Source organism: Seriola lalandi, unplaced genomic scaffold (assembly GCF_002814215.2).
Source record: "Seriola lalandi dorsalis isolate HSWRI2012SDOR001 ecotype SW California unplaced genomic scaffold, Sedor1 jcf7180002055006, whole genome shotgun sequence".
NCBI lineage: Eukaryota > Metazoa > Chordata > Actinopteri > Carangiformes > Carangidae > Seriola > Seriola lalandi.
The window spans coordinates 1604638-1622256 of NW_019525549.1; the positions used below are offsets into that span (position 1 = coordinate 1604638).

Genomic DNA, 17619 nt, shown 5'->3' on the forward strand with positions numbered 1-17619 from the left:
TCTTTATTTGGGGACCAAGGCACAGTATAGTTAACACTAACACACACACACATACACACCCACACACACAATGGGGAGATTAAAATGACAGCAGGGGCTATGAGGATAAGCCCACACAACCAAGCTCCTCATCAGCACACCCACACACAAACACACACACACACACACACACACACACACACCCACAATCCAGAATTCCATGTATGATTTTCTGGTGGCAGGATTTTAGATTTGTTATTATTTTGGAGATTTTGTTAGTGTGTGTGTGTGTGTGTGTGTGTGTGTGTGTGTGTGTGTGTGTTTACACATTTTTGTAACCTCTTTGGAACCTTTGCTGATATAAACACCAACCTTGTCGGGACCAGTAGTTCATAATGAGGTCCTGGCAGTCAATGCAATGTCCATGAATGTCTGTGTGTGTGTGTACTGAAGCCCCTTGGCAATTGGCATGTGAGTCCATGAAAGACCCTGAACTAAAGGGACAATTATGGCATTGAAAATACAAAGGATGATTTTGTGATGACCCATATTCTTTAGGGGGGGTCAAACAAAGAAAACTGATTTTCAACATGAGGTGGAGAGGCCTGCATTTCTTTAAGTTTCAATACACTATTCACCTATCCAAATAGAGTTATTGGTCACTGTAATTGTTCCTGCTGTTCTTACCTGTAGTTCTCTGGGCTCTTCTATTTCACTTGTGTGTGAATTTTTATTCTTCTTATCATTTACATAAGTGGAGGATCTATGGCTAGGAAATATGTGTAAACATAGCTTTGGTTTGTTATGTTCCCCCTCAATAGCTCTACAGTGTGGAAGCCAAGAAAGGCCATACTAACGATAAAGAGATAGGCTACTATTAGGGAAAAATGATTTCTTGTTACCCCGAGATAATGTTGGAAAGATATTTACAGATTCAAATTCCCCGGTTCAACAAACGAAGCTACAACCTAGTTTTCATCAAAACGAGCCGGAGGAGTAACACTGATCTCTATGAGCAGCCGGCTGTGAGACAGTGCTCAGGGACCTTCTACAAAACACAACATCAAAAACAGATATATTAGTTAATATTCGATAACTTCACTCTTATGCACTGTAGTGTCACAAAAATCATGTCACACATCAATGGTCTCCTGTTGGTTATATTACAACACTTAATGTGGAGTAACATGCTTTTTCCTAATTATAATAATTATAATAATAGTAAAAAACAGATATTTAAAGGAGAGGAAGACCATGAGAGAGAAGAAGAGAGGTGCAGGGACAGAACCATGGATGTATTAACAGAATGTTTTCAAAAGTGAAATATGGAATCAAGAACAGAAAATACAATTTCATTTAATATTTCCAATGATTTTTAATTGTTTACATTTTTCCACAACAAATCAAAGCAAAATTGCAAATCAAGTCAGAAAACAAATAACACAATAATACTTATTTACAGTGGAAAATCAGATCAGCCATCAGCCCCTTCAGTTTATAGAGATGATAAATATTTGTTATCGCTTACATTTGGTTTTAAAATTTATTTCATGACAAAACTTTAGCTCCCTCCTCAACATTGGTTCCGCTGTGGCCAGAAGGTCTGAATTGTCTATCATAATAAAACACAATAAAATCAACAACACCTGTACAATGTGATGCAATCCAATACCATAGACACACAATAACTACTACCGTTCTGACGCCTATAATGTCCAATTAACTAAAGACTTAGTCACAATAATTTGTGTGGCCAGTGTTTTTACTGAATTTGTATTATAGTAAGTTGTGTCTGCTGTATATTCTGTTTCGCTTGAACGCATTTCCTACTACAATTGAGGGTCGTGTTGGTCTGCCACAGTCTGGTACTCTGTGCATGTGCATCTCCCGATCCACACTCCATTCCAGTTGGAGGCAGTAAGGCACCACGACGTGTTTAGTCAACTGCTACCAAAATCAGGAAGTAGAAGTAGAAGCATGCTTATTAGGTCAAAAAAACACATCTCCCCAAGCCTCTGTGCTATTTCTAGCCAGGAGTTCAACACCTTTTGGCTCTTCAAGAAGATCCACAAATGTTGGTAACGCTTTGCACAAACTCTCTTCAAAACAAAAATCTGTTTTATTATCAGGAGCAAGCACAGTTCAACAACGAATTTTGGGCTGCACTCAGAAGTCGGCATATGGGTCAACGTGGACTCTGGCGGACATGGGCAGATGACGACAGTTAGGTCATGCGCATCAAAGCCGACCCTCTCAGGAATACAGACGCAGAAAATATGAATTGGCCTTTAAACATCAAGACGTCGAACCGAGGCACTTCTTGAAAAGCATACATGTAATGTCACACACACAAACACACATTTCAGCTATTTTAAAATATCATTATGTAATCATAATCACTGTACAAATCTTATCATTAAGCTATTAAGACTGTACAAGCTCCTTGTTTATAGAACTCACTAGAAGCCATGTTGTGCTCTCAGCATGCAGGCATCACAATACATCTTTATTCATCATCTCTCGCTGCTGCATTCCAGTGCTTCTTGAATTACAAGAGTAAAAAAAAGCAGCTTTAGTTGTTAGCTACAATAATATCAAATCTTTTTTTTTTTACTTTTACTTGACTAAAACAAGGACTACAAAATGACTTTTAAATGATCCAAATCAATATGATTTTTTTATTTATTGGAAAAGCACCTGCACCCAAAAGTCTTACTACATTCTGATTCTCTGTTATTTATTACTGAGGTCACTTGCTGTGGAATCAGCTTCTCCTCCTCGTTTTGGTCCTCCTAATGGTGCAGTCGGACAACAGTCCACTTCCCTTTCATGTCAATGTGAAATGGGGCGGAGACTTGTTGGCTTCTGGTTGAAAATTGTCCAGCCTGCAGCAATCAATCTGGTTGAACTTTGACCTGTAATATTGAACCTGAGAGATGGGTGGGACTGACCTTTCATTCTTACACGGGGAAAAGTGAATGTGTCTCTGTTTCACACTGACATGAGAGGGAAACAATTTTTGGCACAAATGCACCATGACAGAGCTTTGATTAATAAAATATCCACAGATTGTGATGTTATGTCAAACCAGCAAAAGAAGAAACAACTGACAGACACTCACTTTGGATACTTACTGGAAATGACGGTTGATGCTTTTACCTCACGTTTTGAGCGCAAGGTTGACGCAATTGACACAGATCTCATGGCACACACGTCTCTTTTCACGCAATAATAAAAGTCAAGTCATGAAAGTCATGAAATAGCCGCCTAAAATAACTTTAGTTAGGTGCTGCAAAGATGTTGTACAACACCGAGATAACCAGCTGCTTGTGTGAAAGTGGGTGAAGTGAACAATCTTGTCATTTCTACACATTTGTCACTCAACACGGTGGTTCTTCAATTGTGTCACCAAACTGGGCGGGCAGCTGAATCCTGACACAGGTACCTAAAGGATTTTACTGGCAGACTGCTTGTAGTTCAATGCCTTTCAATCATTTCATCTGACGAAGACCTCTGTGTGGTTGTGCTACTGCTAGCTAGCAAGCTAACATTAATTCCATCCATCCAACATCAGACTGATAAACTTTCTACTTGAAATCCATGTTAAAGCCAAGGCACCTCTTATTTTATTTTGACTAATTATTGCAGCAGAGGCTGGGAACATTTGCATATAAATATCAACTGACCCTGTGCTGAATTTGACACTAACACATTCAAAATGAAAAGACTGAATCAGTCAAAGCTCGTCTTTGGGAAGGGAAGAGTTTTCACATTTCTAATGTGTGTTTCTAATGTGACTTTAAAAATTCTGGACAAAGCCAAGATTGCAGTTCTCCCCTGCTTTCAGTTTTTATGCTAAACTAAGCTAAGCCAAGCTAATTGGCTACATACAAATGAACACAGAGACATGAGAGTGGTATCAATCTTCTATCAATCATCTAAATCTCAACAAGGTAATAAATAGTATTTCTAACTATACTGCCCACTGGGTGATTATTTGTAATGCTCCCTGAAGGTTGTTTAGGTTGCTCGTTGCTTTGCTAGTGCTCTATATTCAGCAAGTAGCTTTACGAAGTGTAGAAACTACCAAGGGAAGTTATCAGATATACTGTACATTGACATATATATATATGGTATGTCAGATATGGAAGCACAGAGTGGGTGTAGTTGCTTATTACATTTAGGCCTGCTATCTTAACATCACAACTTAAGCATTACTTCTATTTACACTTGTAATCACTTGTTACTTGCTCACTTGGGGTAACAAATGATGTTTCTGTAACTGGTAGTAATTAACCTTGAATTGTGATGCTATGTTAGAATAACTTCAAATTGTGGTCATAACAACAGTATGCAGCATGCGTACATTTACTCTTTTGGCTGGCATTTTTGCTGTTTACGATGATGGATTACTCAGCAAAAGTTTCAAGCACATTCCCTGATCTACAAAGTCGAGTTATGCTTTGAAAAATGGCTGAAAATACTCTTAAGCTACTGTATGTAGTTAAAAAGAAATAGGATAAAACATGCAGAAAAACACTGATATGGTCCTTGAAATTTTATGTTTGTTTGCTCGGGTCAAAGGTTTGGGGACTGGAACTTTTCCCAGTATGCAGTGCACTAGTCCATCAAGAATATATTTTTTAAATCTTATTTACGGTGTTAGTGGAGAAGCTCCCATAAACAGGGAATCAACTTGTAAACTCGTTAACCACTGAGCCACCTTTACATGACGGAGACTAGTGAAAAGACTGTTTTCTAAAGGAGAGGCCTGACCTCAGAGTTAGAAATGTAACTTGTATTCTGTATTCATAAACCACTGAACAGAAATTTAAAAAAAATGTAATATAAATTGATCATTTCACTTGAATAATCTATAATCTTAAACACTGTGCCCGTTTGGTGTGTATCCACTAGCTGCGTGCCCATTGGCTTGGCTCTTATCAGTTCCTCTAGCTGATTGGTTTAGAGGAGCATTCTCTTTGTCATGGCTGGCAGCCAGCCTATCACGTGCTGCCTTTGCCCTGATCAGGTTTCTGCGGTGATAGAACAGATAGCCCGGCAACAGGAAGCCAGCCAGGGAGAAGATGAGAAGGCCCAAATTGATCTGTTGTAAGGAGAAACACGTCAGTGCATGTTGCTGTATGCATTTACATACTCTTGACCTCGCTTTGATTGATTGTGTGTGTGTTTTCTACCCAGTAAGGATCTCCATGGAAGTGTCCCAACATTAGTATGAAAAGTGGCTGTTGGAGCAAGGCGAAAGCAGCACTGATCAATGACTGCATTCCTGTTAGCGTCCCAAAGTGGTTGGCTGGATATCTAGAGAGAAAGACAAAGAATGTCAAAGAATTTTTCCAGTCACTGTCAAATATAAATATATTATATGAACAACACACAAGACTTGAACTGCATATGTTAATGACGGATACATCTAATTCGGACCAAACCCAAATGTGTGCTGCACAGTGTGTGGAAACATGATATCATCACTGGCTGGTAGTCCAAGCAAGATTCTTTGCTTAGGTGCAGTCACTCTTTACGCCCCAACCACGTCTTGCTTGTTAAAGCTCCATATAGTCTAAAGGTAGATGTCCATGTGTTGTTTGATTATAAAGCAAGTATAGGTTCTATATCATTACTGTGAAAGTATCAAAGCCTCAGTCCACAGAGAAATGCACACAGCCTGTATTCAGAAACTGAGCCTTAAAACCAGCTGTCAGCTGACTTCTGGAACTTAGTGATGTCACAACAAAGCAGTCACCAAGTCCTGCCCACCTGGACCCATCATCCAGCCTTGTAGGATTTGGTTTCTCTGAGTGTTTACCTGAAATCTGCTATATTTTTATTGGATCACTCAGAAAACAGTGAGCCGATCAGAAGAGAGGCTCAGAGCCTCCTCTCTTCTGATTGGCTCACTGACCTGTTGTTACTAGAGCTCCAGAGAGAAGCCTGACAGAGGCGAAGTAAAACAACATTGAGATGGTTTTTGGTTCTTAAAACAACAAATACAGTATATCTTCTTACGGATCAACACTTCAAATAAAACACAAAAAAGGAAGGAAATTTGGAGCTTTAAAGCAGCACTACTGTTCATGAGCTTTGGTTGGCCCGGATGAATTACGTGATCTTTTTAAAACGGTATGACCATTTACACATCTAGCGGACTTAGAGCAACATTAGCATTCATTTGGAGTCACATTCCTGATGATCTGATGAATATATGTCCAGTATTCAACTTGTTTTAGCTCCGTTTTGGTTTCCACCAGCTCCTGAGAAAAATATCTAGTTCTACAGTAAATGCTTATCAAATATTTGAAAGTGCTGAGAATGAACCAAATCAGTAAAGTGTCAGGTCCATAAAACCAAAACAATGAACTGAAAGACACTAAAAAGCTCCACAGAGCTGAGAGGAATCAGGTGATAATAATCTGTGAGTCTCTCACTACAAATGACACATTTCACATTATACACAGTCATTTGAGACCCATTATTAATACAAACACATTGATTAGAGCAGCTTGTCAGTGGCAGTACTTACACAGCAGCGTAGAGGCCTCCACAGCAGGAGTGGATAAATCCTCTCACTATAGTATGTAGAACAAATGACACCAACTGACAAAGAAAGACACAACAGACACACACAGATTCACAGATCATCATATGCGTCACTGTGTGTGTTTCTGTGTGTATAAATTTACATGCACTGGTCTTCATACTGTATTCACACACATGGTAAGTTTGATCATTGGGATTCTGAGCAGTATTTTTCTAACCTGAAGGGGCAGGTTTTCAATCAAGGAAACTATTCCAAAGGTGACCAATAGGAGGTTGGTGAAGACGAAAGCCCTCATGGCATTGGTCATTTTCTGGACCTTTCTGTCTCGTTTTGGGGGATCTGATTGGCTGAAAGGGACAAATGTCAAATATCAAAGAGGCATATTGCTAAGGAAGAGGTGTGGATAATACAGATAAGTCCCAAATGCGGGAGTATGACAGTGTGCTGTTATCTAGTCCCTCCAGAAAGTTGCAATGTCTCAATAATTAATGCAAATTCAACTATCCCCGTGAATTCTGTGCGAACTTGGATTTTTGTCCAATCACCGCAACTTTTCCGCAAATTTGATCAAACATCCTCAAAGTTTCCCTCGAGTGGCACCAATCACAGCAGTCCCTGATCAAAACCTTGATGTATGTCACCAAACTCACTTCCTTAATTCTGGTTTTGAAGCATGTTGTGAAGCTGCAGATATATGTGACATGAACGTCTTACATTTACCAACAAACATCACTGTTAAAGACTGTGTAAAGACATTCAAACATGTTTTACATAAAAAGGTTAAATAGTTTTGTACTACTGTAACACTGTGGTGGAACCACAGGTGTAGAGCTGCCGGAGCCACTGGAAGGAGGCTCCACTACTTTTATTATCCAGATGAAATTAAATATTTACAGTCACATGATCCGGTTGATATTTATCTACATTTTAAGAGCTTGAAGATCCAATCATCACTAAAGAGTCTGTTATGTAAAGATCTGACAAAAACTAATGATCAAAGTTCTCATACTTACATTTAAGATGTATTGATTTATTTCCAAATATCAATCACGCATCAAGTAACATTCAAGAAAACATTCCACCTTAAAAGATGGCGGTAGCTGCCAGTAGCCTCTGAGCTGCTCAGTGAATTAAATGGTTAATTAGTAAAGATAAAAAGACAGAAAACAGCCTTTCATTTATCATTCACTCTGATCTAACTGTTTGATAGGCAGAAATCGTGGGGCGGGGTATAAAATTACTATACACATGTAAAAAGTTCTACGTTAAAAATTCATAAATTCATGAGCTTTTTATAAAGATCAGCTCTACCTGTGATTAAGCCAGAGCAGAGGAGAGGAATCGCTTGTTTCTAAAAGCTGTAAAATAATCTAAAAACATTGCAACATGCATCACAACTTTTATGAAAAGCTGCTGCAAAATCAGGTATTTTAGTCGCAACAATCTCAAAAAAAGTCTGTGAAATCCTGGAGGGACTGGTTATCATGAAGACTGGACTGACTCTATATATCGACAGCAACCAATAACTCTTTCACTTAAGTTTCTAGATCCTATGTGTTGAAACCTTCCAAGCCCACTACAGTGAGTGTCAGGCTGTCTGCTGTACAACAACGTGTGAATGTAGCACACATTACCCAAACCTAAAGAGAGGCTGATGAACCCCTTAATACCTTTTGTCTATTTGTGTGTTTGTGTTTTCCTCTTCACACTCCTTCATTCTCCAGTCCATCATGTAGCCAATCAAAGGACAAGTCAATAGACAAAGCAGCTGCATTGTACCAAAGATAGATGAGTAGAAACCAACTGGGGAGGACATGCAGAGACAGAGTGAAGTCAATAGAAATGAATGGAGAGTGAGAGACGGACACGTGTCAGGTAGATAGATGCCAGGGCCGTAGCCATAACTCATGAGTGGAGTCCCAGTGGGTAGTATTCACAAAGAGCCCACCCACTGAGCGCCTTGACTCTTACCTTGTTCCTCCACCTCCATTTTCATCTCTTCTGAGGCTGGAGGAGAGAAAAGCTGGTCAGGGATTCCCACAGATGGGTTAACACAAATTCCAATGAAATGTTTGAATGTAGTTCACAACATTACTGGTCAGTTCAGTCACTTCTGACCCAGCTTTTTTTCACAGTGTTGATATCCAGGGCCTGTATTCACAAAGCATTTTATGTTACCACTAAGAGTTCTCCTAAGTCAGAGAGGTTTTTAACTAAAAGTTTAGTTTTCACCTCCTCGTCTTGTGATGGTGCAATAATTTTAACATGTGTTCCATCTATAGCACCGACCACAGCGGGTAGACTGACCATGAAGCTCCTTTATTTCTCTGTAGTTGTTGAACATCTAATAGAAATTGTATGTATTGTCCTATGATGTCGGGTCAGAGAGCATTTATTGTTTGGTGAATAGATCAACTTTTCTCTGTTGTCATGTAGCGCAGAGTTGCCAAACACTTCATTTCTGCACATCCTTCACAAACTCCACAACGATCATTATTCCCTCATGATTGAATCATATCTTTTAATTAATTCAGCATCATGTTAGGTTTCCAGAACACTGTGAAGTTTCTTAGTGATTTGGCCTTAGTAAGTTAGGAGTCCTCTCCACTACTTCTAACTTCTCCGACTTTGGAGCTACTTTTAGTGCTAAGTGGCTTTGTAAATTACTCTTAGTCACAAAAATGAGGAGTCATAAAGTTAGGGTTGACACCCCATTATTTTTGGGAGTTTCTCCTAAATCGGCAAGTTAGGAGTTACTTTTAGCCTTAAGATGCTTGGTGAATACAAGCCCAGAGCTCTTGTCACAGCTTTAGAACTTAAAAGCCTTAAAAAAGAAGTTGTACAAGTTATCATTCTTACGGTGGGCCTTGCCGTGGGTGACCAGAAACTCCACCATCTTGTTCATGGCACCCATGAAAAAGATCAGCCTCAGCTGGGTCATTGCCATGGTGATGAGACTCCACAGGAAGATGGGAGAACACACAGAATGACAGAGCGGCACTGAGCCTGAACAAGGAGAGAGAGAAAGAGCTTGTGTGTGAAAGTCATAGACTGTACATAAAAATGGTCCGATGGAAGAGCAGTTTTGAAGCTCACAGCGAGCTGCTCCACTGTCGCCATCTTGGGGGTTTCTGACTCCGCCCCTAATTCCTAGCTATTTCAAAAATGGACAAAGAGATGGGGCATGTGTGACTCCAGGCTAACTGCAGTGTCATAGAGTGCTAAATGCTTCACAGGCTTTTCCACCCTGATAAATTGAAAAAACAGGATAAAAACCTACATTTGTTGTTTCATACAAATATATAAACATAAATACAACACAGATGTAATGTTAATCTTACTCTGGCCAGTGCTTTGGGAATCTGTCTGCTCGGGGTTTGACTTCTTAGCCCCCATTGTGTCTTCCATTGTGGTCACTTGATTGATGTACCTGTCTCCAGTCATCTTGTCCTCTGTCACAACTCCACTCAGCTTCACCTTTTTACTAATGAGAAAAGAGAAGGAAATTTTTAAATTTAAAAAATTTAAATTTTAGAATGACATCTAAAGTAACCTCAGAACTTGAACCTGATGGTGACAGTGGGCAAGGACAGACTTATCCGCTGGGTGTGTTGTGTTATATTTATGATTATTGAACAAAAGTTTCAAAAGTCATGGTGCTTTCAACATGGAAAAGGAATTCTTTAGTAAACTGTGATCTGCTCTTTTTCCCTGGAATCTGGCATCTTTACACGGGTCCAATCCAGTTAGTGACACAACTGTGACAAACAGTCGTTTTAAGAGCCATAAGCCTAGTGTACAATATGTGTCTGTATGTGCCACTGACATACAATATAAGAACTTGTATGTCAGTCATTCTGTACGATAGAAATGGATTTCAGTTGTTGTGTGTTGGTCACATAATGAGCTCAGTCTAATGTAGCTACAGTCACTATGTGTAGAATATTAATGTGATTATGGCATCTTTCAGATCACTCTGACTCCCTAAGTCAGATCTGTGTGTGGGGGGGTAAAGAGGGTCTTTTTTGAATGTCTGTCGCTGACTGACTGACTGATGAAGTTGCACCATTGGTCAGCAAGTGTTGGAGTTTCCCCATTGGCCGTTGCTCTTTCAAAATAAATTGGTGCAGTTTTTATTTTGTCATCAGTGCCACCGTTTGTTGCTACAATTCACTGACTTTTCAGACCCTTTATTTACTTTTTTTCCAAACAGCACCAAGCGACAAATCTAATGACTTTTCAGACAAACCTCAGCTACTTCTCGGAGAAGAGTGTCTCCAGTGCTGCTCCACGGGTGCAAGGTCAGGCTTTCCTTCCACCTCTCTATTCTGCTCATTCAATTAACTTCCCAACAGCTGATGTGAATGATCTTCTACCTCTCTCTCTGAGTGATCATTACACAGTAAATCCAGCTGAAATCACAGCTCAGTCTTTGATGTGTTTTGTGATGTTGTCAGACAATGTCGTGGTTATAAAATCAGGATTTCAGTGGCAGCTTGGAGGTGACTGCGGACTAACATGTTGGACCACGTTTCAGACAGTGTTTCAAACTTGTTCAGTTGTCATGACAACAGAAAAACATGTCAATGAGAACAGCTTTATTGTGAATTCAGCTGCATTAAAATATTGTATATGTGAGTGGAAATGAGAAGAAAAGAGCGGAAACCACCACTAAACTAAATGTAGATATGATGCAATGACATCATGAATAAGCTAATTAGTGTACTAACACCTAGCAACTCAGCTGTTTACAGCGGTTCCACAACAGTTTTCAATTATATCCTCAGTTTCACATATTGAACATACACGGTCCAGACCTGTACCAGGTTTGGACCTGGTCTTGTTGATACCAACACATAGTTACATTCATAGTCACAATATACAACACAGTGGCTTTAAAGCTACACTGATCAATATTCTAATATCAACAAAGGATCTAATGTGATGTGTGTAACTGTCATCAACTCTGTTGTCTCACTCAGCTCTACAAGCATTTAGTTCTGGTGTATGCCCAGTGTACTGACGTGTATCTGATGTCCTCAGGTGCAGGGAAGGACTCAGCAGGCCAGTTTAGGAAGCAGTTGAGGAAGACCATGCAGGCCATACCGGACCAAACCCACATGATGATGCGGAACGACACACCAAGGTCGTAAATCACCTGTAGTAGTAAGACAGGGAGGAAGAGGAGGGTTTGGATGGGAGGAAGTTTAGGACAGTTCAGGAGAGGGAAGAATGAGGGTGGAGTCGAACAGAAGAAAAAAGTATTTTAAAAACCATCAACATCTCAGTAACACCTTGACTGAACTTCAAATTTGGTACAAACGTCCATTTGGATTCAAGGATGAAGTGATTCGATTTTTCTTGTCAAAGGTCAAAGGTCAAGGTCAGTGTGATCTCACAAAAAACCTTTTAGCCATTACTCAAGACTTCACACAGCAATTATGACAAAATGTCACACAAATGGTTCATATTTAAATGAACCATTTGTTCACCATAAACAGGGACGTAACCTGGAACTATTCTAAGTGGAGGAGGGATATAACCACAAGTGATTCTAATTTATCTTTATACAATTATATAAAGCTTCTTTCACTCTGTCAACTGTTCACAGTCCTTCAGCTGCTTTTTTCACAGTGGATTAATCTTCCAGCTCTCAGCTATCACATGTTTTCTCCAGAAAACTATCTTTTGTAACTGAGTCACTGAACATTGTATCATGTAATAACAACAATCCTAAATAAGTATATTTTGTGATGATTGTGTTAGAGAGAGAGAGCACCTTGACACCAGGGAAGGTGACGGCTGAAGAAACGTAGGAGCCGAACATCAAGGAGAGGATGGTTAATCGAACATTCCCAAACATGTTGGGCAGCTGGAGAGGAGAAAGATTAAAGATGAATAAATGAACCACGGGCTGTGAGCCGTAAACGTGAAAAAACACTTACAGTAAACATATTCATCAGCTGTGTTTCAGTTCAATGATCTTTGAGTTCAACATATATTTTTTGGACATTTTTACAAAATAACACAAAACAGACTAAAATAAATGTCATTAGAAAAATAATGTACATTACAGTGATTTAAATGCACTTAACCAGCAGGTGGTGCTGTGTGTACGTGTATACAAGCTTTTCAGCTGAGGGGTGTAAGAAGATGATTAACACACACACACACACACGCACACGCACACGCACACACACACACACACACACACACACACACACACACACACAGCCCTCATGTAATTGTCAGCCAAATTTCCGTCATGACAACTTGGCGTGTGTGTGTGAGCATTCTCTGGCCATGCAGATGGTTAAGGTTAGGAGTGTGTGTGTGTGTGTGTGTGTGTGTGTGTGTGTGTGTGTGTGTGTGTTTCTACAGACTCATTCTAACTATAGGTGCAGCTGGAGCTCTGCCAGTCACACAGCTTACTGCACATGGCTCTGTTCACGCTCAGTTTAAACTCACTGCTCCGACAAAGTCACCTACAGTATTTCCCAGTTCATAACTGTTCATAACTAGTATGAACTGGTGCCACAAACAGTTGTGTGGTTTTTTTTGTTGTTTTTTTTTTTAATTCAAATAATTTTTGAAATGTATTATATGATGCAGAATTTGACTTATTTTGCCTTTGTTTTGTTTTCTTATTTAGTTATTCTTTAATATTTTGTCTATGTTGTCAAGCTTGATTGATTTGATGTTATTTGTTTAGTGTAACTTAGTGTGTTATGTTTGACCTGTGTTATATGTTTTATCTTCTAGTTATTTATGTCATATTTTTGTCCAATTTAAAAAAGAAAACAGAATCATAAGTAGCTGTACAAGTAGAACTACTGCCACATTATTGTAAAATAAAACAAAGAGAACACAAAAAAACCCCAAGGTTCAGTGGATAAAAACTTTCTTGGTGTGGAACTGAGTCCATGTTCAGGCTGAGATCAATGAGCAAAATCACATTTACTGAAACTGTTTCTGTCAAACATTGCATCAGCAAAAAAAAGAAAAACCTCTGGTCACCTGACCTTCTGTTGATCTGTTCAGTCTGTCTGTGGATCTGTTTCATTCAGCTAAGGTCAGAGTTCAGGACACAACAAATCTGATCTGTTTACGACAGATGGAGGCATTCTGATTAATTACATAGTTATTGCGCTGTTCTCTACTGGTTATGGTTATACTGACTTTCATGAGACACTGAAAGTAGTTTATTTGCTGTAATGGAGGCGAGGCTCAGTGTATTGAAAGCGCTCCTCCTCTTCCGTGCATTTCCCGAGCAGCCGGGAAACCAGTGGTGGAAATATCATCAGTCAGTCAGTCAGTCAGTCAGTCAGTCAGTCCGTCAGTCAGTCAGTCAGTCAGTCAGTCAGTCAGTCAGTCAGGGACTTTCCAGTTTATAGGGCTGGCCCCACTGTTGCGGTCCAGCCAAACAGTGCTCTGAGGTGGTATTATTTGGCCTTTGTATTGTTTGGGGTCAGATGTGGGCTGCCAACAATTTTGAGATTTTCAAGTGGGTCATGAGATGGAAAAGGTTTTGGAACCACAGAATTCGCTGGTGTCTAATGTCACATGTAAGAGCACAAAAAAAAAAAATTAAGGTCTTAAAACTTGGTTTTGACAATAGACATGGCTACAACAATACAGAACAATTAGTTGATATTGTACTGTAGTGCAAATTTAATCACAATGTCAAATGTTTTTGGTTGCAGGTTCCAGTTGTTTGGTTTTTAATTTTTTTTTATTAATACATAATTATATTATTGTATTTTATGTTTCAGGTGTTTTTTTTAATAATATGGCATATGACAGGAAATATCACAATATTTTGTTCTTTGCCATCCCTAAAGTGATAACTTCTAACCACTTTGTCTTGTTGTCAAACAGCCCTTTACTTTGGAACTACATTTTCTCAACTGCTGCACACCTCTAATAATACAGTTCGCTGTTGGTGCACTTTTGCTTAGGAATACAGTAGTGCAAGATTTGAGAAAATATAGTTCCAAAGGAAATGGCTGTTTGATGGCAGATAAAGCAGTGAAAATATTCACTTCATAACACTTCAACTGATATAAGCTTTCTTCTGTGGGCATTTTTTAAAAAGAGGCTAAAACACATTTGGCTCATCACTGAGCTCCCACTGATTCTCTAAACTGAGAGCTGATCTTTATCTACTGGAGGTAAAACACTGACAGTAGATCAGTACGTCTTTCCAACTCTTTCTCCACACTTTATCAGCTTCACAACAACAAAACTACCTGTCTCTAAGTCACATGCGTCGCTAAACTAACCAATCAGAAGCTAGAAGGACTTAGACTGAGGTAATTACAATGAAAACGATATAGAGATGGATTCAAGAGGTTTCCATAACTCTTTTAAAAAGATGCAGAAGTAAATATTTGAACTTGTAAATATGTAAATAACAACTGTGTAAACATACTTATGTAAATAGTAACTTTGTGTGCATAAATGTGTGAATAATTAACTGTATAAACACTGTTGATATACTGTATATTTCAGTAAATAAACACAAGTATCATCTAAACCTTACAGTAGCAGATGTAGAATTTATATTGTACCAAATACAAATATTACCAGTGTGTTTGTCTTTCAGGTTTAACTAACATCAAAACTCTCTGCTCTGACTCTCTCTCTCTCCTCAGTCATGTTTCCATGTTGTTAGTTTTGCCTCCACCTCTGTTTTTCCATTCTTATCTGCCCTCCCCTCTGTTCCATCTCTTTCCATTAGATGTTCCATCTATTCTCGACTTCACCTCTGAAAACCTGCCTCGTATCCTTCTGTCTGTCTACTGCTCCTGTAGTCTGAGGTACGACAATCTGCTCAACAGATGTTATCATACTAAACTAAGACGGTCAAGACAGCATTGTCACAGTGAGCAGGATCTCAGTACACTTGTCTTGTTAAAGGTTTAATAAAGACATTACTGAGCTCTGATCAGAGATTTAAACCTTTAAAGTCTGTTGTATGTATGAAGATTACAGAACACTGGCAGTTCTGGTCAGTTCACTATAGTACAAACTGCCTTATCAAAGTTGACACAGCACAAAAAGTATTGGCAGCTAGTTAAGTTAGCTGGGAATGTACAATGTTTACGTCAGGTAGTTTTATCAACAAGGTAAAACACACACACATACACACACACACACACACACACACACACACACACACACACACACACCAGGAATGGCCAAAATGACAATGTCAAGTCCAGGACACAGTCTACGTCAGGAAGTGGGAGGAGGAGGAGAGAGAGAGATGGGGTTGGCAGGGGGACAGGGCTGTGGGAGGGAGTGTTGGCCGCCCAGGTTTTGTATTGGCTGAGAGGCCGCAGCAGAATTTAGAACAAGCAGAACAGCATGTGCTGCTTTCCAAAATACACACAGACTCACACAGGAACATGTGCTTATTATCACAGGTACACAACTCACAAAGCAGACACAACCAGACACACAATGTCAACACAAATATACAACTTGTACTGACAGTCAGGTGACTAATAAATTAAACAACATAAAGTGTGTGAGTCAAGTGTTGTTCCACCTCATGTCTCCAGAACAACTTCACTGCTCCAAGTCTCTGAACTCCACTGAGGAGGAACTCTTCATAGAGCATTTTGTCCTTTAATGCAGTCAGAGCGTCAGTGAAAGCATGATTTTCAAACCTCTCTGATGAAAATCCAGTTAACATCCATATGATGTTTTAAATCAATACAAGACAAATGATGAGTGAAATAACCATCAACACCATGACTGAGGGTTTCCACCTTGAACTGCAGTGAACCAATGAAAGATCCAAAAACAGATTCAGAGCCAGGGTTTCATACCTCACAAACCTAAGGAACCAATCCTGTCAACTTGTGGGGACGGGGGGGCGGGGCTAAATAAACCTGAAACCTTGTCAGTACAGAGAGAGAGTTAGCATTACACAACTGCTAACACTGTGTCAGCCACTGCCAGTTACAAGCTAACAAACAACATAAACAAATACAAGATGCTAACTGTGCTAACAGTTCTGATCCATCTGCTAGTCTCTGGTTCTGGTCTCAGACTCCTCATCTGAGTCTGGGTCTGACTGAGGCTCAAACATGTGGCTGAGTCTCTCTGATGTTTCCTCCTCTCACCATCTTGATGCTCTCTGCTCTTTCACCTGTCCACCTGGAGACAGCAGGTGGTGGGCGGGGCATAATCCAAAATGAACATTCCAGCCCTAGTTTATGTGTGCAAACCATGTGAAACTGAATATGAATCATAGCAGAGGTTTTTAAAACAGGTCTAGAGGAAGTTTAAATAAAAAGATTAGATTTCATACTGTTCCTGGCTTTTCTTAAAGTGTTACTGCCCAGCTCAGCTTCAGTTTTATCTTCATACCTGAGTTTATCTTTTTTGGTTTCTGACCTGGTCTTTTTTGTTTCCTCAACCTTCATCAAAAGCATTTTGACCCTTTACACTGCAGTCACCGGGGGTGACTGCAGTGAGGACTGTAGCCTCTACACATGGGGCGCCTGCTCAACCCACTGAGCCACTCGACGCCCCTTGCAATGTGTCTTTTAGACTGGTGAGTAAACAGCTCCTAATGCTAACGTTACCTATATAGCAAAAGAAAAACTTACAAATAAAGAAACTAAAACGCTTTGTAGAGCTGAGAGAAACGGCAGTGTTGGATCATAATTATCTGGGTTTCTCACACTGGGAAGGGGTCAAATGTTTCTGAAGCCCATTGAGATTTACAATATACACACACTGAGCACTATTCATGCAACTATCCAGTTAGCCAATCATGTGGCAGCAGTGCAATGACTGGATAGACTGGTTGGAGCTGACAGGAAGTCACTCAGATAACCACTCTTTACAACTGTGCTGAGCAGAGAAGCTTCAGAGTGAACAACACGTCCAACCTACAACAGCAGAAGACCACGTCAGGTTCCACTTCCTGTCACCAAGACCAGAAACCTGAGGCTGCAGTGGACACAGACTCAGCAACAGTGGACAGTTGAAGACCTGGTCTGATGGATCTGGATTTGTGCTGAGGCAGCAGATGGTCGGGTCAGAGTCTGAATCCATGGAGCCAA

General features: G+C 39.8%; 1 protein-coding gene across 2 annotated transcripts in view; it reads right to left on the reverse strand.

The window, feature by feature from the left end:
• Positions 1 to 1329: 1329 nt before the first annotated feature.
• slc43a1b (solute carrier family 43 member 1b) overlaps positions 1330 to 17619 on the reverse strand; it is a 28837-nt gene continuing 12547 nt past the window's right edge. For both annotated transcript variants that reach the window (XM_023397234.2, XM_087171484.1), the window contains 10 exons: positions 12318 to 12410; positions 11563 to 11696; positions 9880 to 10022; positions 9398 to 9544; positions 8510 to 8545; positions 8209 to 8341; positions 6756 to 6885; positions 6521 to 6594; positions 5178 to 5301; positions 1330 to 5086 (listed from right to left, as the gene is read on the reverse strand). In XM_023397234.2, coding sequence (XP_023253002.1) covers positions 4862 to 5086; positions 5178 to 5301; positions 6521 to 6594; positions 6756 to 6885; positions 8209 to 8341; positions 8510 to 8545; positions 9398 to 9544; positions 9880 to 10022; positions 11563 to 11696; positions 12318 to 12410 — 1239 coding nt within the window. In that variant the 3' untranslated portion in view covers positions 1330 to 4861. The remainder of the gene's footprint in view (positions 5087 to 5177; positions 5302 to 6520; positions 6595 to 6755; positions 6886 to 8208; positions 8342 to 8509; positions 8546 to 9397; positions 9545 to 9879; positions 10023 to 11562; positions 11697 to 12317; positions 12411 to 17619) is intronic.